At 46.8% G+C, this 25920-nt stretch overlaps 1 protein-coding gene across 5 annotated transcripts in view; it reads left to right on the forward strand.

Moving 5' to 3' along the window:
- Window positions 1–25920, forward strand: part of CACNA1B (calcium voltage-gated channel subunit alpha1 B) — a 308635-nt gene that overhangs the window by 275798 nt on the left and 6917 nt on the right. For 3 of the 5 annotated variants that reach the window (XM_049832549.1, XM_049832547.1, XM_049832550.1), the window contains exons 37-46: window positions 3964–4060; window positions 13679–13787; window positions 15744–15851; window positions 17159–17271; window positions 18188–18315; window positions 19450–19576; window positions 20179–20289; window positions 22095–22130; window positions 24519–24726; window positions 24892–25103. In XM_049832549.1, coding sequence (XP_049688506.1) covers window positions 3964–4060; window positions 13679–13787; window positions 15744–15851; window positions 17159–17271; window positions 18188–18315; window positions 19450–19576; window positions 20179–20289; window positions 22095–22130; window positions 24519–24726; window positions 24892–25103 — 1249 coding nt within the window. Of the gene's footprint in view, window positions 1–1447; window positions 1545–3963; window positions 4061–13678; window positions 13788–15743; window positions 15852–17158; window positions 17272–18187; window positions 18316–19449; window positions 19577–20178; window positions 20290–22094; window positions 22131–24518; window positions 24727–24891; window positions 25104–25920 lie in introns of all 5 variants that reach the window. The other 2 variants (XM_049832551.1, XM_049832548.1) reach the window with 1 other exon arrangement.

Consider the following 25920-nt stretch of genomic DNA (forward strand, 5'->3'; position numbering starts at 1 on the left):
TTGGATTTCTATGAGGTTTTATTTGTTCAAGGTATATAAAGTGAGTGCTTTATCTCTCTTATACCACCCTTCCCAGTGCATAGCCCTTAGAGATACTGGAAATGTTGGTCTTGCCATCCCATTCACATTAGTTGCTCCCAAGAGCAGAGGAAGATGCGACTGGCAGCACCTTCAGCGGTCAGGGGGAGGCAGGTGCTCCCAAGGGAGAGCTTTTTCTTAGCTATCTGAGGCAAAGGGATGCTGACGAAAATAAACAAAACTCAAGTAGTTTTAAACAACCTGGGAAAGAATCCCTGTTTGTCATGATTTGTCATGATTTCCTTCCATGACCTTCTGATGCAATACATCTGCTGGTTTTCAAGCCTTCCATGGATTCTTAGAGACCTCAGGGAACTGCTCATACATATTTACTACATGCTGTTTTACAAAACCGTTCTAAAATTTTGGTAAACTTGACTCAGTTAAACCAATATACTTTTTATAACCACGATTAGGCCTGCAGCCAAGATTTGCACCATTGCATTTGATCTGTTTCTGAATTAATAGTTTTGAGTTGATTGTGAAGGTTTTGAATAGTCTTTATTTTTTCACATCCAAAAAAGCAGTAATATTGAAGGAGATATTCCAAAACATTCCAGACTTCTTTATATAATGTACCAAAATAAACATAGTGAAGCCAAATCATCTCATTTTTTCTTTAGAGGTCATTCTGAAGTTCAGTAGACCTCTTTTTGTACATTATTTGGTTACTTATGAAAGATTAAGAAATCCAATCCTGCTGTTAAATTAGCTGAAAATATTGTTGGGAGTTAATGAGACTGACCATAAAGCTACCTCAAGGCATCTGATTTCACCTACTGGTAACAAAGGCTGGATTTTCCCAGTGCCAATGGCCAAGACGGCTCTCAAGATGGCAGTTTCAGGACTTCCAGCGAATTGCTTATTGCCCATGAAGCAAAGTACAGCCCTGCTGGGGTTACGTAGGTGGTAACAGTGGAAGGTAAAAGTTCCCAAGCTCTTTTGAACCAGCTAATTTGAATCTCAGTAATAATCCACTAAATAGGCTATTTGTGTGCTGCAGGCTCTGGTTTTGTTGGGCTGCTACAGCACCTGAGCGGTGGGTAGGGGCTGTCTGTAGGCAGATGCTCAGGCACAGGGAATGAAAACATTAGTGATAAAGGTAACCAAATGTAATGGTTGGAAAGCCTTGCACATGGCACTGAAGGTTTCACAGAAGAAAATCCAAGGATAGAGATTTTGCTGAGCAGTTGGAAATTCTCTTTCTCTCTCTCTCTCTCTAAGTGCCTCTTTCATTGCAAGCCCAGTTGCTGTCAGACTAACCTTGCTTTTCAGCGTGTTTTGCCCTTCCAACTTCTCCTGTTTGCCTGGGGAAAAAACTGATTCCTCATGGTTTTTGCTGTTGTAACATCTGATGTTTTCTTTCCAGTTGCCGGATTCATTATAAGGATATGTACAATTTGTTACGTGTAATTGCTCCACCCCTGGGCTTAGGAAAGAAGTGCCCTCATAGGGTGGCATACAAGGTTTGGAACTTCAGAGACTCCCTCCAGCATTTTCCGTTCTGGTTTTGTTTCTTTTTTACCCACCCCGAAGTGCAAACGCAAACAGTACAGAAAAGAAACTGTAACGAAACTAACCCCTTGCCTGAAAAAGGGAATGATTGACTGACTGCCTCCTTTTTCCCTGGATGCATCTCTTCCCTGTCTACTCCCACACCCCAGCTGGCTGGAGACAGGCAGCTTTATGAGACAGTGAACCCTCCAGCTTCTTTCCTGCCGGGTCTAGGTGGGAAGTGTTGGGGAAAAGCAGCACAGCATCTGAGCACTTTCTCTCTATATATGCATACTGGAGAGAAATGTCATCCCAAGATTTCTAGGGAGTAGCAAGTCCATTTTATTTGGGCTTCATAGCATTGTCACGCCAGTTGAATGACCAGCATTTGAACCCTTCCCTTTCCTGAGCTGAAAAGACATTTGATCTGGGCACTGGTTAACTGGGCAGCAGAGTGGCCTGGTTACCTGGGCTGGGGGGGGGGCGAAGGGATGAGCTTTTCACAGTACAACAGCAACAGCCAGAGATTGCCTTAGGAACAAAATTACATCTCTGAGATCATAAGCTATGATGGACATCCAGTGAAACCTCCTGCCTCATGGCACAGGAAAAGTATACTGTGCTTGGGAGCTGAGGTGGGTAATTAAGGACAGATCTTGCCAAGAAATCAGCACAGGATGACACTGGACTTCAGTGGGGTCCCAGTTACAGGCAGTGATTTTCTTGCAGTCAGTGCGTGGAGAGCAGAAGATGAAGGAGAGAGAAGTGGAAGCAACCAGCATGGAGCTTACTCTTCTTTTTCACTGAGCCCAGGTGTTTTCCACACCTGATTGGGGATTGAGAGTTAACAAGCATTGCAGAGAAGACACGAGACCCTGCACCTCCAGCCAGGGAGCAGGGGCAGAAGAGAGAGGCCATTGGCTGTAATTACAATTTGTGTCTCAGCAGCTTTTAAATTAGCTCTGGGCTATAAAACCTGGGTGATATTTTAACTGCATTAGTTACAAAGGACAGGAATAGATCTTTTTGGCTTGGTAAGTTCTCTCTTCCACCCCCTCCTGCATCAATGCTTTGCAAAGGAATTGAGATCCATGTCAGGGGAGCATGCTGGTGTGCGAGTGCCTGCTTCAGTAGCTGTCCTGCTTGAGAAAGAGGTTTCAAATGGGTGCTTAGGTCTTGGTTTCCCTCCTGGTATAGAGGAGATGATAATACTGTCCTGCTTTTCCAGGGGTTAAGCATTAATTAATAACGTGCTGCAATATACTTAGGTCTCCTCAGTTGACAGGCGGCACAGATTTGCACAATATAATAAGCAGGCAGCTCGCTGGGAAAACAAAATGAGATTGTCACAGTCATGCTCCCAGTTTCAGTAGTCGGAAAAAGGCAAAGCAGGAGAACTCCTTGCTGTTTCTGCATCCCTTGCTTTTCAGGGCAGGATTTTATTTACTAACAATGTGCGCTGAAGGTAGATGCCATTATTGTGCCATCAGCTGGTCTAAGGGCCTTTTCCCAAATCTCTGCAATTCCCAGTTCCCTCTAACATGCAGGACATCCACCTGCCTGTGGTGGTGGAGACAACCAGTTAACGTTGTCTTGATGAAAGAGGGGCCCCCACCAAATGTAAGGGAGAAACAGGTCCCCTTTCCACCACCTTCCTGCAAATTGATTGCTGGGCTCTGGTTTCATCAAACCTGAATTTAGGCTGGAGCAGAAATTCAGCCTGGCTGAGGTTTTGCAAAGTTGCACCCTTGGCTTGGCATCAGAGCAGTCCCAGTCTGTCTGCTGAGCGAACACACCAGGATTGGCTTTTTGCTTCTCTCGTAGTCCACAGGCTACCCTGAAACCTAAACTTTTTATTCACTGAAGGAAAGCTGAATATTTTCTCTAAGCCCTATCTCTCTCTGTCCCATAACTCTGCCTACCAGCTCTCCCTGGCATGGTGAATACAGCCTCTTGATTGACTGGTTTGGGGGGGGTGAGAAGGGGAAGCATCCCTCCACCCCCGCAAAGAGCCAGCCAAACCCGAGCCCTCCCCACACCTTCTCCACCCCAAGCAGAGACATCAATCATTCCCCACAGGGACCCACGTGCCGAGGCACAGCTCCGGCCATGGGATTTCCCTGCCGTGAGGAGGAGACGTTGGGCATTGAAACACAGCAACGGAAGCGGAGAAACCTTTCTATTTACCTACCTCCTTGTTTTGGTTTTGTTTTCCTGAGAAATCTGATTAACCGGATCTCTGTTTTCTTGTCTGCTTTCTCTTCTCTCTCCTCCTTTTCATTTGCTCCATTGTGTTGCCTTTTTCCCCATCCCCTTCTTTCCCCCGCCCCGACCCGGTCTGGTTTGATTTCTGTGTCCTCTTGCTTTTGCCTCCCTCCCTTTGACTCCAAGCGGGCGCATCAGTTACACAGACATGTATGAGATGCTGAGACACATGTCCCCGCCTCTAGGCCTTGGAAAGAAATGCCCTGCTCGTGTTGCCTATAAGGTAGACCAACCTCCCAAGAAACTCCTGCCAAACCACCAGCTTTTTGTGCCGTGGCTGAAGTGGGTGCCGGTTTTCTGTGGCATTAGTGTTGTTCTCCTGGACTTTTCTGGTGCTTTCTCTGCTTTCCAAGCAGACTGGATTTGGGATCTTCTGCCTTTTTTTTTTTTTTTTTTTTTTGGTAACCTTTTTTTGGTCTTTGAAACTATGGCACATCAGTTTGTCTTTCTAAGTATGTCTCCACTATCTCTATCAGTGTTTCTATCTTTCCTATCTCATTCTGCTTCCATTTAGGCTAATTTGGGGAGGGAAGGTGCTAATGAGCGAATTACCCCACCAATATGATCCCCATTTGTCTTCTTACAGCTCTTTGACTATCCCTTCTCACTAGCCCTTCAGTAGTATGTTGTTTTTTCCCCCCTCTTAATTAGATTGGAGTAATTAGAGTAGGCAGTACTGTAGGAGTTAGCAAGCTATTAAACAGAGGCAACACCAGAAGGGCTCCTTAAATACCGCGTGAAAGAAATTATTTTAACAGAAAACATTTAAGACAGTAAGATGAAGAAATCACTTGAACTTATTGTTTATTCTGAAAAACTTTTTAATTGAACCACAAAAGTGCACTGTACCCAAAAGGCTGCTAGCTGCTGCCTTTCAGACACTGCCTGGATGAACGCAGTGGAAACTCAGAGAGACACAGAGCTGAAATTATGGAGCAGACCCAGACCCTGCCAGTGAAAGTCACGTTGCTCTCCCAACAGCTCACATGGCACTTGGAAATTTGTGTTTGCAGGGGTGATTCCTTAGAAGTTTTTAACATTGAACCTCACGGTTTTGGAGGGAGAGGTTTGTCATAGGCATTTAGCATTGGTGTAATTGAGCATCCATCAAACTCAATGGGGGTTTTTTTTGCTGGTGACGTCATTTTGGCCACCGCCAAGCCTAATTACTGCACCCTGCCATGACTGGTGCAATGGATCCAGATCACAACAGCCCCTCCAATAGCGCTAGTTTTTTCACTGGGCCCTACAAAAGCAAGATTTTGTGAAGAGACTCAAGCTATACCCAAACCTCGGCCTGCCTTTATGTAGGGCACTTAGCAGCAAGAAGACGTTCAGATGCGGCTTCCTACAGATCCTTCCTCAGTGTGTTAGGATTTAAAATAAAAAGAAAATTAAACTTAACCTTAAAGCTAGCCAGTTAGATAACTTTTCTGCATGCCTTTTGATTTGTTTCTGGCCACTTTGGTAGCTGCTTTACAAGAGCATCTCTATTACGAGCAATTCATACCCACCATACCAGAACCAAGCTTGAGAAACCCAGCTACATCAAAATGCCCAATCCCAGGTCTCAGCTATTTCAGATAGATGAGTAGATAGATAAACATCTATATAGAGGTATGAATTAGATACAGAAACCCAATGATTTTAAAGTAATCAATGTCTCCTTTTAGCAGCTCTGAGTTTCCACTGACTTAAAATGAAGCTGTGTCCTGCTGAAAGTCTGGCATTAGCTGTTAGCAGCTGGGCAACCAGATCTGCCCTGTGGTCACACGTGCATACCAGAAGCATAAAGCTCTCCTTTTTTTTTTTTTCCCCCCCCAAATCTTGTACAGTTAAAAAAGGAAGAAAATAAAAGGGGATAGAAAGATCACGTGTTAAAATAGGCATTTTAAACAAGACTTCTGGCTGATTTTCATAGTATGGCATCTCTGTGCCTCTATGTGATTGTTCTCAACTGTTGCAGCAGACTTTCCCCGGGCAGAGGTACTGCAGCTGTGCCTTCCCTAGTCTGTCTTTTCCCTGTGAGTTAGCTGGTATCTCATTTAATTTGTCTGTCTTTCTTTACAGAACAAATCCACAGAACTTAGGTACATATGAATGGTTTCTTTTTAAAATACAGACTCCTGATTTTTTTAAAGACGTCTTTAATTTTTACCCATGTACTGAGAAACCTCTAAATGGTGTCTGTGTATGACTGAACCATACATAGAGATGGGTTCAAGTCAAATAGCTCAAATCTAAACTGAACATCAGATTTCTCCAGATCTGAATTTTTTCCCATGGTGTAAGCCTGCAGCTTGGGCTGACCCTCACTCCCAGCTATGGCTGGTGATAAAACTAAACCCTCACGGGGAGGCAGTACTAGTTTCTGCTTCCTCCCTCCTCCACTTCTATGTGCAGCACTAGGAACAGCATGACCATGGAGACAGATTGGTGCTGAGCATCTTCCCGCAGAGGATGGCTGTGTGTAGGTCGCGGCATCCCCCTGCCCTACACCTGCTGGGTGCCCCCCCCGGTGTCACTCTTTCTGTCCTCCCAGAGTTGATGGGAGATTTGATGAGGACGGTGCAGCCCACCCAGCCACCCACACCTCCACGCAGAGCCAGCGTGCAGAGGGACAACGACCCCCTTGTCCTGCAGCTGTAGCTGCGTCAGTGCCGACAGCAGCCAGAGCTTTGCCTCTGTGCTGTTTACGCTCTCTCCTTCTGAACCAAATGATTTGTTAAAAACCTTACTGTTCTGTCCGGCAGAAACTCTTTTGCCCCACATGTCCACCCTTTTTCTTTCCATATATGTTTTCCCCAGTTCTCTCTGCAAATTTTTTGTGTGTTTTCCCCCTGTCTTCATCTGTGTTGCCTTCTCAGTATGTGCACACTGCCATTTTGTTTGGATTTGTCCCTCTTTGCAGCCCCTTTGGCTGCTGTCCTTCCTTTCTGCTGTTTTCTGGTTCCCCTTTCTCAACTGTTCTCCTTGGTTGGTGTGACCAGCCCGTGCAGTTTCGTGTGCGTGGCTTGCTGCTTGCCCGGGGGTGCATGTGTGGGGTCCTCTGGTCGCATTCCTTGAGCACCAGGAGAGCTCTATCCTGCGCTGGGGGGGAGAGAAGGGTGAAGGAATTGAATTTTAGAATCTCTTCTACCCAGTCAGATGAAAAGAGGGAAGAAAACCACTTTGACTTCACTCTGGTGTCTTGAGATTTGATCACTTGTCCGTTTTCAGACAAGGGGGGTAGTGGGTTTTTTCTCCATTTACAGTCATGTATTGAGACTTTGAGGCCTTTTAAACAGACTCAGCTTGTCTATAGCGAAGGGTCCTGGGGTTTTATATGCTATTCAGTAGTAGCAATAAGGGCAGAGCGGCAGCCAGTTTTGCTGGCAGCTGGAGTCAGTCTGTCCTTTGCACCACAGAGCTTTGTGTGCATCTTTGGAGAAAATGGGAGAAGGAAATGCCCATGACGCTGCTAAATCTTTCTGGCACTACAGCGTCATCAAGATATCTTGCAGGTTTCTGCAATAGTGGGGTTGGAGAAGGGGTTTTTTTAAGAGCCTGACAGCGTAATTCTTAGGAGCGGTGTGGTGCTAGGAGAGGCAATAACCCAAGCCTTTCCCCACTGCTCTTCAGCGTCATCTTTTTACTTCCCTCTCTGGGGACAGGAGAAGACAGCATTGCCAGCAGGCACATCTCCACCTCTGTCCAAGTCTAGCTCTAGGTGAAGCCCCGCATGGAGTCTGGGGGTCGATGCTGGCAGCCGGAGGGGGCTCTCGACTTTATTTTGTGGTTCTGTTGGTGCTGCCAAGCACAGCTTTGCACACCATATTTCAAGGGTGATTTACTGCAGGAATTAGGAGGGCTCTGGCTCTCCCTTTAGCACCTCCTGACATGGCCAAGGCTCCTGGATATGTGATAGGGGGTGATCTCAGAGCTGAGCTGGCTCCTCATCCGCACCAGGGCTGCACCTCACCTTGACTGTCACAGCCAGGTGGATTTTAAAATCTGGATTAGGTCCCTGAAGGCTAAACAAAAGTTTGAAGGGTCTGTTTGCTAGCTGCCCAGCCTTGCTACCTCTTCTGCACAGAGCTAGCATCATGCGTCAGTTTTGCTGGTCAAGGAGCATGTCCTGAAGTTAGGATGACCACTCCATGCAACAGGTCCAGTTGTGTGCCAGAGACAGAGCCCAGGTTTCATGGCACACACCTGGCTCCTCTGTTGGCTGTGAGAGAGAGGAAGGCTATAGCCAGCCTCTCTGAAGCCAGCAGAAGAGTTAAATGAGAGTAGAATAATTACAACTAGGTCAGGGTGAATTATTCATAGCAAATAATTTATTCACCAAACTCAGCCTCGTTTCCCACAAGCAATGCTCCATTGTCCCGAATTTATTCACGTTTGGGGATTATTCCCAGAGCAGTTCTTGTCCCAGAGGCTGTGCGAGAGCTGCTGATGGGATGCTCTTAATAATTCAAATCCATTGGGGTGCCAGCTAGTTTTCCTGGCATTCATAGCTCAGTATGCTCCTCTTCCTGCTAATGTTTGGACAAATGTGTCAGTGAATAAAATTTATGGTGCAGATATTTCTGTTCAGTGCTCGCTTTCTGGGTCAGGCTGGGAACCAGCAGGAGACCTTTTATGCCTGCTTTTGACACTGGGATGAATTTTCCCCCATTTCTCTAACACGTTCCCTGCCTATTGGGACATGGTCCAAGAAGTTACTAAGCAGAAGATCTGCAGAAAGAACATAAATTCTGTCAATTCTGCTTGACACAAAGGTTTGGTTTCTCATTAGCAATGTCTTTGTTTATTTGCAATTAAATCACTAGTAGAAGCTGAGGGGTGTCTGCACCCCTCGTGACCACACAAGTAATAGGAGTAAGAAGTGTTGCCTCCCTAACCCTGGCTGTAATCGGTTACTACCTCGTTATCTGCACAGAGTTAATTAGGAGACTAGTCTAGAGACAATATTGCAGCTCCTGCCTCTGGGGCCTTTTCCTGCAGAAACATTAACGAGCTCCCCTCTCCCTTACTTGCTTGGGAGGGGGATATCTCCAAAACCACCTAATTAAAATCAAGGGCTGGAGGAGGGTTCCCCAAGCGCAGTTGGGAAATAGGAGCGGGGACTCCATCTGCTGCCGGCTGCTTTTCCTCAAATGCTCTTGGAGGAAATTGGGGATGAGGAGGGGAAGAGGAGAAGCGTGGGGAGCAAGGAAGCCCTTTCCTGCCAGGTCTGGGCACCTGGGAGGGATTTTTACCTTTTTTTTCCTGCTCCCTAGTTATTAATTGACCTGAACATCTCTCATTTGTGGCTGGCAATTCCCAGGGCACCCCAAGTGATGCAAGCTTTTTACTAGTGCAGGGAAGCATTGGGTCCCCTACCATCTGCATCAGCAGGCTTGTATGTTCTCCTTCTGGGGTCTAGGAAGATGGAAAACTATCCAAATCAGTTTTTAATTTTTTTTAATCAAATTTTTGTGTCGTATTCCAAAGCATAAGGAGCTGGTAAGACGTGGTCTTGAAGTGCACCTTCAGCCAGGAGAAGCGGCAAATATGCAGGGAGATGTTAATTTTACTTTAAACTGTGTACAGGCTGAACAAATGGTTCGGGTTCTTTTAACCATGTTGTTGCCCATGCTGTATGAGAAACATAGAGATTTTTCTCTTCTATCCTGATTAAGGATGAAAATCGGAAGTTCTTGATTAATTTTTCAAAGAGAAATTTTGGGTCAATCAGAATATTTGACTTTGAGAAATTTTACCATTTTCAATTGAATTCCTAGAGAAAGGTAAATGAATTAAAATATAGGCAAAATTAGAAAGTAGCTTTGAAAGGATTGAAATTTCTTGCTCTGCACATGTTGGAAGGAAATACTTTTTTGTTAAGGTTGTTTTATAGTACTGGGGGGGGAATGAAGATTTCTTTTTGTTTGCAGTTTCAGTCTTTCAGTTGCATTTCTGGCACTAGGAAAAGGCACCAGACAATGTGCAGGCCAGTTCAGATGCCGAGTCCCTCCTCTGGGATGGCTGTGCCAATAGCTGGCTGACTCCTTGGCTCCTCTGGGTGTCAGTGGTGGTGCGGGGACATGGTGTGAGCATGTCTCACCAAACTGCCTTCTCCCTTGCCTCCCCCACATGGTGTGGTGGCAAAGCTATTTTGAATCAAAGATGAATCAATTTCTTTCTCCCAGCTGCTTCATCTTCAGCAGGAGCTCTCCTAGAAATGTGGTGTATCTTTTTGAGCAACAGATTTTCTCAGTTTGCTCTTCCAAGAAAGTTTTTCACTGATGTTGGGAGGGATCTGGGGTGGCTTGTAGCCGAAATCCGTTGGGCTTACCTGCAGGAGGTTATAAGGCACTTCTGTCCTGTTTAATGGCTTTTTTGGCTAAGAAATGGGCGGCTTCTCTGCCCTGGTAAGTGCAACTTGCAACCCACCTTGCAATGCAAGAGCTCCTCAACTGGCTGCCAACAACCTGCCCCAGGGGAGGATGGGGAGATGCGTATCTGTTTGCCACCCCAATAGAGAGGAGAGAAGGAGACATCCCACCCAAGCCAGACCAAGCCTCCCCTCTCCTGACGTGACCTCTAGAGCCAGTGGCCCCCAGCTAGGGGCTGCAAGATGTGCAAGGACCTCCACAACAACCATACCCTCTGTTGGCTGATGGTTTATCAGATCAGAAATTGCAATGACCTAAAGGTGTCTGGGTTAACCCGCTTGACCAGTTTTCATATTGGGATGGAAAAAAATGCTGTAGACCAGGCAGTGCTGAGGGTAGCCTCGGGAGGAAGGAAGGGACCTAGTCTAGGGAGAGACTCTTGAGGTGGCTGTTTGCAGCACTCCTGCTCAGCACTTGCATGTGAGTTTTGTTCAGCCAGCCTTCCTGCAAGTGTGCAATTGCAAGTGTGCATTCCCTTTGAAAATCTTCCTCTAAATCCTTTGTCCTTGATTAAAATTTAGGAGGAAAGACTTTCATATAGCATTGTCATGTGGCCTGGATTCCGCATCCATTCCCTTTGGGAATTTGTTCTAGAAAGTCAGCTGGGGGGACCTGGGACATCTCAGTGCCAAAATGTTTCTTGGTGCTAGTTTTTGTGCGGATAGAGCTCTCCTGGGAGGAATTATTTCTCATCTGCTTGTTCTTCACTTCCATGCATCTTCTTTCTCTCTCCATCCCTTAACTCTCTCTCCCACTGAACTGGGATTCAGTGAGACTCTGTAAATGGTAACTATGGGCTTACGTGGATATAATAATTGTATTGCGACTTTTTGTGTGCTGAGGGCAGAAGTCTGAACTAAAATCCTCTTTCTTTTGACACAAGTTAACAGAAAAAAATGTTGTGGCATTGCCAGCATTTGATACTGTTGATGAACTATAGAGGAGAGTCTTGGCTTTGATTTCCCTATCTCTGAAGCTTGTCAGACATGGAAGATAACCTCTGGTCATGCTTTAAGAAAGCTCTTTGAGATTACAATGGTTTGTCTCAGACTTTAGGAGACAGGGTAGGTTGTTACATGAGTCTGTTGTCCCTGCTGCGTGCAACAAGATCCGAAGACGTGTAATAAGATAAATAAGGAGGTCTCGGCTCCTCTGAATGTCAGCTCACTTCAGAAGCGGTTGTTTTGCACTGGACCAGTGCCCTGTGCCCTCCATCAGCACCAGTACATGTTCCCCCTGGGGGGGGCATGTTTTCTCTTTGGCTGGCAGAAGGTACGAGGGCTGGAGTCTGTCCTCTCTCAAGACACCAAAATACCTAAGGGAGCTGAGTTCATACTACTGGGAAACTGTTTCAGGGATTTCTCTAAGCAGGGAGGCTAACCCACTGATGGAAGGGGGATCAAGTCTTCATTCACCAGTCTTGGCTTGGTTTCAGGTAGACCATAGGAGTAGGAGTCAGGGCTCATACTGAGCCCTCTGCCGCTCTCTGCCTCTCGCCTTGCCTGAGACTCCAGGCAGGACCCTGCTCTCAGCTACGCCATTTTTCCCTTCACCAGCAAAACCTGCCGTTAACAGTGGCGCTTCTACTGCACAGCTTCCCCAGGCCAGCAAGGAGGGTGAGCAGGGTTGCACGAGGCACCCCTGAGCCACTGCAGGTGCATCTGAAGGGAGGATTGCACCAGCAAAGCTGCATCTCTGAAAAATATTCGCAGCCCTTAACATTGCATAGTATTATAGTGCACAGAGCCAAAGTGGGATCTGGCCTCCTCTGTGTACTCTCTGCCACAGCAGCTTACTGCCTCGGCGAGTCTGCAGCCCGCTGCTGACCGCGCTTAAGTTTCTTTAGCAGCGTGTTGGGCTGTTGTTGAAACAAAGAGAAGGTTTCTGTACAGTGATAGGGATCAAAATAGCAGCCTGAGCAGCTTTCAGATGTGAATGAAATTCCCCCCCGAGCAAGGGGCCCAGGCCAAGCTAATACTTGGTTTTACAGGCTGCTGCGAGGCTCTGCTCAGACAAATTAATGTCCAGTGACTTCCTCGGGTTGCATGTACCCTCAGAGAACGGAACCACAGAGGCTTGTCTGATATGGCTCCGGCCAAGGAAGTTTCTAAAGAGCTTGTGAAAGCCGAGGAGCTGAGAAATCATTAGGTTGCCGAAGGAGAAGAAATCCATCCTTTAAATGCGTTGCTAAGGTTATCAGCAAGGCTTGGAGAGTGCTTCTCTCCATCTGCATTTACATGCTCTGCTGCCAGCAGTGTTAAGGGAGCCACAGCTTTCCAAAGCAACCTCCGGTACTTCACTGCTTACGAGAATGATGAATTTGCCCTATCAGAGGTGTTCCTAACTGATGATGGGGAAGGAGTTGCTACCAGGTCTGAAGATCTTGGAAGATACTGATCCTGGGGAACTGTTCCATGTTTGGACTGAAAGAACGTACCTGGGAGAAATTGTAGTCCTGCTTGTGTTAATCCAGCCTCTTCCCCTATGGGTAAGGTCCAGATGGAGCTGTGTAGCTCGTTGGCTGGAAGGAACAGAGTAGACCTTCAGAGCTCTTGGGATGCCCACAGAGAAAGAAGGTAAGAGACAGAACCAGTCTCCAATAAAAAGGATATTGCTCACCTTTAGTTATTAGCAGCCAGTCCCAAACTGTCCCAGAGTGCTTGAGCCACACCACAGGGCTCACCAGCCTTATTTTCCAATGTGCTTCTGGCTGTGTACAAAATGCATCATCACAGGACCAATCCTAAGTCTGCACAGCTCCTGTACAAAGCATTCACCTCCTGTTGCCATTGCCACCAGAAGTGTCTTCCTGGCATCCCACTCACTGGCAAGGCCCCTGCACAGCTGGAAGAAGCACAGTCACTTTCTGGATGGAGCCGCATCCTCGGATGCTGGATGCAAATCCTCCATCACCTCACTTTATTCGAGAGTCCCATTTGTTGCTGTTGGTCCTGTTGTAGAACAAGAAAATAGGTGAAGGTAACCGATGTAGGAAAGGGTGGCGGAGGTGGCTTCCTGTTTTATATCTCCTGAGCATGTTGTTCTGGCAGGCGTGATGGGTACCAGCCACATGTCTGGAGGCTGCAGACATAGTTGGAGACTTTCATCAGCAGGGTACCAGGCTCTGAAATGGGATGAAAGCATTCAACTGACTTTTTTTGGAAGAACTCTCTTTGTAGGATTACAGTACAAATGCTGGCAAGTCAACTGTTTAACCGCTAAAGTCACTGTTACAGCTCAAACCTGCTCCTGAAAAGGAGTTGATGTCTATATGGAGAAGATGCATTTTAGCTCAGTGCACAAAAGGTGAACACACATTTGTAATCTGGCTATTTCTAAGGGCTGGCAGGTGAGAGGGAAGGGTGGCGGGGGGGAGGAATCCTGACCCACGCTCACAGCCACCACGTTTTTCTCTCCAGCGCCTGGTGCGGATGAACATGCCGATCTCGCCTGAAGATTTAACCGTCCACTTCACATCCACGCTGATGGCCTTGATCCGCACTGCCCTAGAAATCAAACTGGCCTCAGGTGAGAGAGAGGTGATGTCTGACAGCACGCGTGGACTCAAACTGCAACTTTTCTGTTGGCTTGGTGTCCTCCCGAAACCACAGAAATTCTGCCCCAGGTGGAAATCCTGTTTTCCTATTGCCTGCATGCGCTCTGCCAGCGCCCAAGGACAAGGGAGCTTTGGGGACAGGCAACAGAGAGGGGTCCTCAGCATCACTCTGCCTTTGGGGTGGCCTCATCCTGGCATCCCTGTTGATGAGATGTGAACAGCTTTGACCATCCCAGCTGGGACATCTCCAAGGAGAAGCCCTGTGCATGTGCTCATTGCTGTATAACAGAAATGAGAGTTTCCACACCTGTTTTCTAAACTGTTCCAGCACGAGGGGAAAAAACAGCCCTTCCTCTCCAATTGCTATCTGCTGGCAGCAAAGCAGTGACACCAAGTGCCATGAACCACATTCTGCCTTGAGAAAAAATTTAATTATTTAAGTGTTTAATCAGGCATTTACTTGACTTCCCAATTAAACATTTCAATGTAATAAAATACACTGGCCTTTTCTCTGGGTCATTACACTATTTAATCAGGCTGGCTGGGGTCAGAATCAAGGCATGACTGGCCAAAGCACTTTTATACCTAATTTAAAAGCTAACAGGAGGTAACAGTGCTCTTACAAGCAAAGGGCAGGGCAGGGTTAGGGTGTTGTGCTTTTCCTAAGTGGTTTTAGGCCAGCCGTTCAACCTCTCTGTATTAATTACCTCCCTCATATGTTGCTTAAACTTTGTCTTTGTAGCTTTGGGTAGGCAATGCTGGAAGAAGACAAAATTTTGAGGTCACTGGGACTCCCTTCGGGAGTGACAGTGAGCATCAGACACTCATTTCTAAGGATGCATTTAGGACTGCTCAGGATTTTAGGGGCCAGCACCGTATTTTAGTAATAACCTCTAGATAAGGATGCTTAGAGTTTATATTTTAGGATTCTAGTTACCTGTCAGCAGTGGTAATTCAAACATCCTTTTTCAACTAAAAAAGGCTCCCTTCACCCTTTTTTTGGCTGCACACTGGAAGGGAACTAGAGAAGAGAGCTCAGTTGATAGTGCTGGATTCTTTCTAAGGTTTATAACTGCTGAGGGTTGTGAGTTTTTGACCTGTTTTGTTGTTATGTGCTTCATTTGAATAGGTTTTGTGTGCTACATTTAATTGAGTCTCTAGTGGGACTAACAGGCCCTTAATAAACCCTCCCTAATGAGTTTCGGTGTGGGAGTTCAAACCACCATGTAGCAGAGTACCCAGAGCTTCCTCCCATTACTTTTCTCTTAGAAAAATAATCTCTGTCATTCAGATGAACTACTTAATTGCCTACTGTGCGGTGCATTCATTTGGGAGCTGGCCTGTTGGCTTACATATACTTTAATCACTTTCCACTTGTGTATTGAGACCTCACTTTGGCCATTTGAATAATGCCGCTGTGTTCGGCTCTTTCTGTTCTACATTGTGATATAGCTGTTGTTTGATGCTGCTGATACAGAACAGTGTGCTTATGTCTCATTGCCAAAAACTTCAGAAAGAGTTGGTGGAGAGGGTTTATAATCAATCATGGCATTGCTCATAGTCCAGCACCTCAGACTGGGTCCTTTGCATTGCACTCAGGAGGTGCTGCTGCTTTCTGCTGACTCTATCCGGCACCCCAAATGAGCACTTGGGTAAAGTAAGTCTGAGCTTAGGTTTAAGCCCCGAGTAACAGCAGAGGGTCAGCGGGTTGAAGCAATGATGGTCCTGCTGAGTTCACTCTTGTCACGGAGGAGGTCACCAACTCCCTTTGCGAAAGCTGCTGCAGCTGGTGCTGGCTTGGTGCTGTCAAGAAATGGGAGTGAGGGAAATGCCTTCTGTGCTTGCTGTGTAAATAGCGGTATGCGCTGAAAGGACAGGGATTTTCACTCTTCTTCATGCGCCTCTTTCTCTCCTCTCCCTTTCTGCAGGGGGTGTTAAACAGCACCAGTGTGATGCTGAGTTGAGAAAGGAGATCTCACTGGTTTGGCCCAATCTGTCCCAGAAGACTCTGGATTTGCTGGTGCCTCCTCACAAACGTAAGTGGTTCATCGGCAAGCACCCAACGCATCCCAGCCACCTAAGAAGCCCAGAGTAGGTTTCTCCCTCCTTGCCTGCTCTGTCTCTAGCCCCCCCATCTAGGTGTACAGTCATCTAGAGGATGCAGCAAAGAAACAGAGTGCTGTTCAGCTTCTAGGTATCTTCTCTGCAGGGTTCACAGCCTGCACCTCCATGCCATGGTCACACAAGGAGCAGGAAACCTGAGGTCATATTTGGCACGTATTTCATGCTACAGTAAAATTCCTGTACTTAGGGAAAAAAAAAACCCAACAAACCACTTTGCCAAGAAGGGACTGATGCCCTGTGTGGCTTCTTCCAGAGCTTTTTCATAGCTTTGTCTGCTTCCAGCCTGTGCCTTACAGGACAGGAGAGCCATTTCTACCGTCTGACCTCCAGAAAACTGGGAGAAGAAAATTAAAGTTTGCTGAGAACTTACAGAATCAGAAGTGAGGCATTTTGGGGCTAAAGGCCTTTGTGTTACCTGATGAAGGCCTGGGCAAATGTGCTGAGAAAATGGAAAGTTTGGAAATGGAAAGTTATCTTGATTGGCCCAGTCAAGGGCCAGGATTCCTGATTAATGAGAAACAGTGCAAAGCAATAAAGGCATTGCTAATTAAGAAAAATGAGGGAGCTGAGGAGGTGCAAATCAGTGAGTAGTGACTGCTGAAGTCTTTTCCTCCCCTCCTCTCTTGATGCCTACATATCTGCTGCTTTAACTCTTTGCTGTATGGTAAGCGCTCCATTGCTGTGCAGGGAAGGGCTGGTAGCATATCTATGAGGGTGAAAAAAGACATCTGGAAAAATGAAATACTCTTTAAATGTATATTAGCCCATTATGCCCTGGTTGACTCTAATTCGGAGAAATAGGAATAAGGCTTCTTTGTTGATAAAAAGCTGGCTGTGGATCTGGTATTAATTTAGCAATTCTTTGGTTGGCAATGCTTACAATGCCACAGAGTTTTCCTGCCTGGTTTTTTTCTACATGGTCTCTGTGAATGTTTGCCACAGAAAGCTAGAGACAGGGGCCATCCTCCTCAGATGTGAAAGGCAGCAACAGGCAAAGATCTGAAGAATTCTGTTGTAAGCTTTTCTTGGTCTTTTTTTCTTTCCCCCACTTTCCTGTGTCTGTTCTGCCTCATTATTCTAATGTCGCTTGTTCTTTCTCCTTGTTTTTTACGCCTATTTGTTGTTATTTCTTCTGCTTGTTGACTTCTTTTTCTCTTCTCCTGATCCTTTCCCATTCCTCACCTGAATGTCTCTGCTGCGTTTCACCATCCTCTGACAGCTGATGAGATGACTGTGGGGAAGGTCTATGCAGCGCTGATGATATTTGACTTCTACAAGCAGAACAAGAACAGCAGGGAACAAGTCCACCAGCCGCCTGGAGGCCTGTGCCAGGTACTCAGCCAAAAGGCGTCCTTCTTGGTCCTCCCTCTTGGGCAGCCTCTTCGCCAGTGTTGGGCAGCTCCCACAAGAGTCACTGGCACGCTTCATCCAGAAAGTCTGGATGCTTCTCCAGGCAGGGTTTGAAAATGCTGTCTCAAAAATGGAAATCTCTCCTGAAAGTTTCTCTCTCTCAAAAAATATAAATAAAAAAAAATTGTTGCAGTTGCCTTTTCCAGTAGGTCTGGAAAGATCTTTTCCAAAAATTGTCAAGTGACATTTGACAGTCTAAGTCCTATTTTCAGAAGTGGCCTAAGGAGTGGGGAACACCAAAAGATTTCTTTGGGACACCAAAGAATTATTGAAAGCTGATGATAGTTTGGCTATAAAATGTTCAAGTTACTTTTGAAAAATGGGAATTATTCAAAATCATTTTGGGTCTAATAGATTTGAAGATTTTTACCTTTTCTCAAAAATATTTCCACACAACTGGCTTGGGATTGAAACCCCAATGGTTTTCCATAGGATAAATACCTATTGATTTCAGGATGATCATCCTGATCTCCAGCATGGCCTGCCTGTCTGTCTCACAGGTTGGAGGCCACAGCTGACCCAGTGTCACAACGAGCCGCCTGAATTGCACAGCCCCTTTGGTCACATCAGTGTACGAAATCCCTGCTGCACTCTGGTGACCGGGGGAATACTTTGTTAGAGGGAAGGGGGATTGCAGCACAACTTTGGCTTGCACAAAGCTGAGAGCAACAAGTGTCCTTCAGAGCCTTTTACAGCTATGGGAAAGCTGGGGTGTGCTTTCTGCTGGGCTGATCTCTCAGGGTGACAAAGTGGTCTTTTTACTACCTAGGAAAAGCACTGCAGACCAACCTCTCCATACGCAGCTCTGTCTCTGACAACCTTTCCTTGTGCTTTGCAGCCTGGACCAGTATCGCTCTTCCACCCCCTGAAGGCTACTTTGGAGCAAACCCAGCCCTCAGCATTCAACAACGCAAAGGCGTTCCTTCGCCAGAAAAGCTCAGCTTCACTCAACAATGGGGGCGCATTGTGAGTATCCTGTGACATCCCTGCCAAAGCTGTAATGCAGAGAAGGGGCACACTGGGTGTATGCATCAACCCTGACCGCTGCTGGTTCAGTTGCTCTAAGAGGTGGGGCAGCACAGCTGGTGATAACCAAGACCAGCAGCCCCTTCATGGCTGGGACGATTTCCCACTGGTGGCTACCAAAATGCCTCCATGTGGCTCTGCTCCCCACTGCCGCCTCAGGTGCAGTTATCCATGCAGTAGTAGCGTAGGGTTGTCCAGAGCGGCATGTTTTCTTAATGGTGTCCTCTGAATCTTAATTGGAGAGCTTTCTGTTGTGGCTGGTTGTAAGTGTGAGTTTGCTTACAGGAATTTGGGATCATTGCAAAACAACCAAACGAACGCCAACCCACCAACCACCACTGCAGTGAGTTCTTGGGAGTCAAAAGGTCCTTGGGAACAAAGTTGTCCCTAGACCTCGTGGTGGTACTTGGTAACAGCAAGAGCTCCTTGAGACTTTCCAGGACAGAATCTGGCTCTTTCTCTTTGGGCAAAATAACACCTCTGCAGAGAGCTTACCAAGCAGTTGTAGTAATAGTGATCCCTAATCAATTCTCCATTTCCTGTTCTTCTTCAGGTGACTTTCCTCTGGGTCACAAGCACTATGGATTTTTAGTGATAGACACCTGAAGTTTAAATGTCCCAAATAAGCCCAATGGGGAAACCAACATCAGACTCAGCAGTGAAACCTAGGGCCACCTGTACCACTGTACATTCAGTGAATGTACTTTAGCATGGCCACAGATGTGTTTGACCAATGTCTAACTGGTCTTTCATACATAATTTGCCTGAACTCGAAAATTCTTCGTCCTTCTTCATCAGAATTTAAGCTGCAGAAGTTGTTTTCCTTAGTTACTGAAAAAAATGTGATGGCTGGTTTGATTTCCTTGTTGCTCATGGGATCTTCAGGCTGTATAGGAAGTGGCCCTGGCAAAATCCAGGGGACCTTATAGCTTCACCAGCAGCTGTGCCTATCCTGCAACTAGTTTCACAAGTGAAACCTCAAAAGGTATCCGAGTGGTTTACCTTCATCACAATAAGGTCAGGAAAATCTCTTTGCAAAAGAGTTAATCTTTTTTTCTCTTTTCCTTCTGACAGGCCAGCCCCAGAGGGTGGGATCAAAGAGTCCAGTTCTTGGGGAACCCAACGCACCCAGGACATGTTTTATGAAACCAGGACACCAGCTTTTGAACGAGGCCACTCAGAAGAAATCCCCATTGAACGGGTGAGCAAACAGGGTGAAGATGTGAAGACAGGGTGAGAGGCAGTAGATTTTAGAAATGCAGTAGATTTTTAGAAATTTTAGAAAAATGTTTAGAAAAAACAGGTGAAGACAGGGTGAAATGCAGTAAACTAGATCTGTCCCTTGAGACGAGCATTGTTCTCTCTGTTACAACCCCAAGTTTGCTTAAACATTATGGAGAAAAAACAGATCTGGTAGCTTCTACAGTCTGATAGCTGTACATGTGGACACTCTTTTCATGGAATTATGTGTCTGCTGCGATAGATTACTTAAGGTTCTCTCTTCCTAGTTGTCCCATTGTCCCAATCCCATTGTCATCAGTGTACAAACTCAGATGAGGGGTTTCACAGGTCACAGCTGGGGCTCATTGCTGTGGCCGGTGGAAGAGCTTGGCCCACTGTTGTCCTTGTTGAAGACAGCATTGTAGATAGAGTAACATGGCACTCCACAGCTCTTAATTTACTCTCTTTCCCATACTAGCATTTCTTCACATTAAATCAAACTTAGCAGAAGCCTGCTCAGATGATGGCTTCAAAGCTGATGTTCACGTTCTTGCTACTGAAACCATTTCTTGTTTTGATCAGGTGGTAGAAATGAGGGAAATCAGCCCTACACTTGCCAATGGAGAGCACCAACCAGGCCTGGAGAGCCAGGGGCGGGCAGCTTCCATGCCGCGCCTGGCCGCTGAAACTCAGGTGAGCGAGGGAGACTTTACTGGCAGTGGGAGACTGAGAGTGGGTCAAGTCTCTCTGCTTACCATGTTGTTGGAAGTTGCTTGGGGATATTTGTTTTAAAAGATGTTTGCTGAACCTGGAGACAGGTAACCAACCTTTGTGCTTGGATGGCGGGTATTCATGTGCAGACACAGCACTGTCCCCAGTTTTATTCATCCCTGGTTGCAGCAAAAAGCAACCCAGAGAAATCCCTCTGTCTGGTAGCTAACTGATGACTACCTACGCAAGAGTGTCTGTTCTGATTAACTGGGGACAATGCTGTTTGCCAGCCTGTATTCCTGGAAGGCATATGTTTCCCACTGACAGTTGCATGCCATCTATCCAGACAGACAGCCAAGGCATGCTCCTGTGCCATAGCCTTAAAGAAAGCTGGAGAAGTGCTGTGATTCTCTTTGATTAATGTACAGGTACAGAAAAAAAACAGGGACCCTGTGCCTGGAAGGCTGCATTGAGACACTAAGCATCCTCCCTGGTTTTTTCCCTCTTCCTACACTATTTAGCATATACTGTATTGTGACTTTGGTCAGTAAAATGTCGAGGATTTGCCTTCTTTTACTTCTTGTGAAGAAATCTCATCGCTAGAGTTGACTTTTACAGCAACTTGTGGACACTGCTTAGTGTGTAGGATGTCATGGTCTTCACAGATCATTTTGGGGCATTTCACATGTTCATTGCCAGCTTGTTGTCCCGGATGTTCTCCAGCCACCATCCTGCCTCCTGTGTGTCAGAATGTCTTACCACTCATAGTCATAGATCTCATTCAAAGGGTCTGATTCATACAGTCAGGAGTGAGCAGCCCATGGCCATGGGCTGCTTCCATTGCCCTCCACAGGAAGAAGAACATGCAAGATACACTGCACCCTGAAACTAAAAGCCTGTGTATTGCATACACAGCAATAGCTCCAACAGATATAATCTTTTTGCTAACGTGCTCAGGCTGGCACAAGCTGTACTTCATCGGCTAGCAAATTTCCCAGCTGGCTTCAGAAACTGCAGTCTTTGTATGAGACCTGAGATTCTCTGTGTTATCAGGAACACTACTCAACATGCTTAATAAAAGAAACAGACCCCAAAGCAAACCCATACTCCCTCCCTTCCCCCTTCCCAGAACAAAGTTGTCCTTTATTCTAGACCACAGGTAGTATCTTTCCTTCCAAGGCAATGCAGTTGGCAGCAGCAATGCCAGCAGCACGAGCCTTTCTTTGGGAAACTCCTCTCCATTGCAGTCAGATATTTGCAGAAGAGAGCGTCTCTTGCAGAAGCGTGGTACGTGTTCCCCAGGGCACAGCTGTCCCACGTGAAAGCTGTCTACTCTCGTTATGAATCAGGCCCATAATATCTGAGCAGATCTAACCCCATTTAATGATACAATGTTTTGGTGGTTGTAGCTTTAGCTGAATAACTGATGTACTTTCTGTGTGTGTCTTCCCCCTCCATGCCCTCCACCCTCCCTCTCACGTGCTGCTTCTGCTCCCCCTAAACTTTGAGTTCTTTTTTAACTCTTATTTGCAATGCTTTCTGTTTCTGGGTGTCTCCCTTTCTGTTTGCCTGTCATTCCTCTGTCTTTTTATGTTCCACTTTAAAAAAAAAAAAAAAAATCTTCTTATGCTTTCAATCTTGCCTCCCTCTTTGCTGTCCTCCTCCCCCATCACCTCCCCTCCCTTGTCGTCATCGTGTCTGCTGCACATCTGCCGTGATGTCTGACAATGGCTGTACTGTGGGGCTGCTTCAAATAATGTCTCTCATCTTGTCCGAATTGTTTGCAGAGGAGCAAAGCACGGTCACCTGGGAGTTACCTAGCAGTATGTAGTTTGCACTAAGTTGTATCCTATTAAATTCATGTTAAGAAATAATTAACCTTCCTTAACCCTTTACTTTTTTCCCTTCTCATTTGGAGTCCAGTGTTGCACCGACACAGCTGCTATCTCCTTCCACTTTGCCGCAGTTCCCTCGATCCACAATTGCACGCCGCACGCTGTAATAGCAGGGATTTTTTGTTTGTTTGTTTTGCTTATTTATTTGTTTTTGTATGCCTTGTTGCACAGGAATTTAGGAAGTGAAAACAATCGCTTTGGTAATGAAGAAGCAATTAGTAACTCTCAGAAGGGTTATGGTATAGTCTCCCGAGGCTTGTGGGGAGTCTGTGCATGCCCCGTTAACGTAACGAGAGCATTGTCAGGATTTATGGAAAGCGTATTCATTGCTTTGCCACTTCCCATTAGTGTCAGCAGGGACTTCTGTCCGTGGAATAAGCACAGAATCAGGTCCAAAGTCCAAAGAGAAATGTTCATTTCTTATCAATTTGGCTGGTTTTTTGTTGGGAAATTTCTGTTGTCTTCTTCCTAGCAGCTCCTATAGGGATTTTGGAAATCTGGATAGGTGTTTTTAGTGGGAAGTATTTTCACTTTTTGCTTTTTTGCCCATCAGACCATCCAGTTTACAGACCTCTCTGCCTTCCTCCATCTTCAGGCTCAACAGTAAGCAAGGAGGACAAACATGAGGCTCTTCAGTATAATTTCTTGCCCACACAGCAGGGGCCACAAGAGGAGACAAACACAGCACCACATTGTCCTGCTAACTGCACTGGTGCAGACCCCGAGGATGCACCGATGCCGCAGGCTATGGTGTGCTCCCCCACCCCAGCAGTGTTTTCCTTGTGCCTCTGACAAACCTTCCAGCTCTAGCGCTCCACTTTGCCCTCCAATAGGAAGCACCAAAATTTGGGTAACTGCCTAGCAAAAGAGAGAGCACCAAACAAAAATTCAACACAGGCTACACCTTTGCACGCAAGATAATCCACCTGCGACAGCCCGCTGGGAGGGAGAGTGGTTCTTTCCACTCAAAAGAACGAGCAGAGCTGTGAAACAACTGGCTTTGCATTGTGTAAATATCATGGGGCAGCAGAGATCTGAATTTCAGGATAAGCAAACAAAATAGCACAGACAGTAAAAATAATACAGGGTTCTTTGGAAAGGTTACAATGTACAAAGTAAATGTTCTGTGAGAACTGTCATTGGAGGCACATATTGGATTGTGAACTCAAACAAGAGTAAGAGCTGGGGGACCAGAGGATACCCTGAGTTCCTTCCCCATCAGGCTGGACCGCTGGGCTCCGAGGTCTTTCCTCTGCCATGCAGGTTTGATGCAGTGGTAGAGACCCGCGGAAGCCTCCAGAGGATGGATGAAGCCCTGTCTCCACCACTGAGCCAGCTGGAGGCCAGCAGAGTGACAGAGAGGGACACATGGGAATTGTTCTCATTTCCTGAGCTTTATACCTGGTGATTGGGCAGTAGAGAAGGGAAGGGCTGTGAGAATAGCTGTGCTGCAGTCCACTTGCCTTGGTTTCTGCAGAGCATCTTTGTCAGGTTTTGAACCTGACAAAGGGAAGGGAGCAGAGTCTGGAGCTGCCACTGGCACAGGGACAGGGTCCAGCAATGCCCATGGGAGGCTGTGTTACTGCACTCACTGTCCAGATGTCTGACCACAAATGATCTGAGCAAACCCAAGTAGTCATTTCTGGAGATGTCCTGGTAGAATTGCAGGACATACATGCTATCCTGCTTGTCCAAGCCACAAGGGCTTCAAGGAGTGATGGTGGAGCAAGAGAGTTTTAAATGTTTGATGGGAGTCATCCTCAGTTACAGGGAGATAGAAGTAGTTTCTCAGTGGCTTGGCCTGTACCTTGCCCACTTACTCCTGATTTTTCTCCCTCTCCATGTGATGCCCAGCAATGCTTTTATGCTTTCCTCTTAGGAGTTGCTTTGGGATGACCACATGCCCTGAAGCAGCTTTGGGTGAAACTAGTCTTGGAGAAATATCTTTGTGAGAAGCTTGGCTACTGTGCTGCCCTATGCCCCTGCTATTCTACTGTTGACTCCTGTGATGCTGTGTTTGGTGTGAAGTGCTGCATATTGCTCTGCACCCATGGGTACCTGTGGATTGGCACTCTGCTAAAAGTAAAACCCATTTCAGCAAATGGAGATCACATTTGCTCCTCAAATTTAGCACTCAATCTACCATTCCACAAGTCCTTCTGCCCATTCCAGTTATATCCAATTAACCATTTTTCTCCTTCCCTTCCTTCCCCCTTTCTCTTACTGTATAACGCTCCCCATGCTGGGAACCAAGCGGCTGAGCATGGTGCAGCACCTGTCCTCACCCTGCTCCGTGTCCCTCCATCTGCCTTGCAGCCCATCCCGGACACGAGCCCCATGAAGCGCTCCGTCTCCACGCTGACCCCGCAGCGCCCTCACGCCATGCACCTCTACGAGTACTCCTTGGAGCGCATGCCACCGGAGCAAGGGCATCACCACCATCACCACCGCTGCCACCGGCGGAAAGAGAAGAAGCAGAAGTCCTTGGACAGGTCCCCCCATCAGCTGGCCGATGGAGAAGCTGGTAAGTGCTTTGCAGACAAGGATTTGTCCCTTGTCCTCTCCACTTCAGGATGTTGAGCAGTCATCTGATGTGATTTGGGGTCCCATCTGCATGGAAGGACCTCTTTGCTCCATACTTGGAAGTTGCCCCTGTGTTGGTGACCCCCAACCAACGCTCTTCTTTCAGTGGCCCAGTCTGGTGAGTCTTCTTCCAAGGACAAGAAGCAGGAACGCGGCCGGTCCCAAGAGAGGAAGCAGCACTCTTCCTCCTCCTCCGAAAAGCAGCGCTTCTACTCCTGCGACCGCTACGGCAGCCGGGACCGTTCTCAGCCCAAGTCTGCCGATCAGAGCAGGCCCACCTCACCCAACGGAGGGCCAGAGCAAGGTCCACACAGACAGGTGAGGAGATGCAGCGGGGGGAAAAAGCCCTAAGGTCTTCCAGGGATGTACACACCTTTTCCATGTTTTGCTTAAAATAAAGGAGAGAGAATGGGGAAGGAAGGCCAGGCAGTAGGAGATAAAGCTATTGAGGTCCTGCTTGGTGCTTCACATCCAAAACAGGGATGGAAATGTCACTTGATGGCTCTTTAGTAGCCACCTACAGAGTGAGTGACTCAAGGCATCTCACAGAGACCCCACTGCCAAGAATACCCTTGCTTGTGGTTTTAGCAGAGCAGCGTAGGAGACCTGAGAACTGGCAGCTCTTGATGCTGGTGGAGACAGTGTATCTGAGTCAAGGCAGGCTGGTACTGTGGCATGGGACCTGGGCAGCTGAGCTGAACCGTTCCCCTGCCAGCTGTGTTAATCCAGCACCTACCGCTGCCCCGTGCACAAACATTTGGTGGTTGCCAAAGAAATCCTTGCCATCGCAGTACAAGCAGTGTAAAACCATATAGGGAGTCCAGACAGCCAGAGCTGTGGTTTCAGCAGGGTTTGCTCATATTAACAGGATTTTCCAACTGCTGTTGCATGGGCTTCGGAGCTGTCCTGTATTATGGAACAGGTTAATCTTCTGAAAATCGAGTAAAAAGTCCTTTTTCCCTAGTGTCAAATCAACCTTCAAATCTTCTCTCTAGCAGGGAGGAGATATCACATTGAGGGAGAGGAGGAATGTAGGAGAAGGCAGGACCTGGCTGGAAGGGGAGAGAGCTCAGCCCTGGGCCAGCATGAACCCTGCAAACATCTCCAAGTAATGCACAGCCACTGTGCCGAGAGG

The sequence above is a fragment of the Accipiter gentilis genome, chromosome 29 (genome assembly GCF_929443795.1).
Source record: "Accipiter gentilis chromosome 29, bAccGen1.1, whole genome shotgun sequence".
Lineage (NCBI taxonomy): Eukaryota > Metazoa > Chordata > Aves > Accipitriformes > Accipitridae > Astur > Astur gentilis.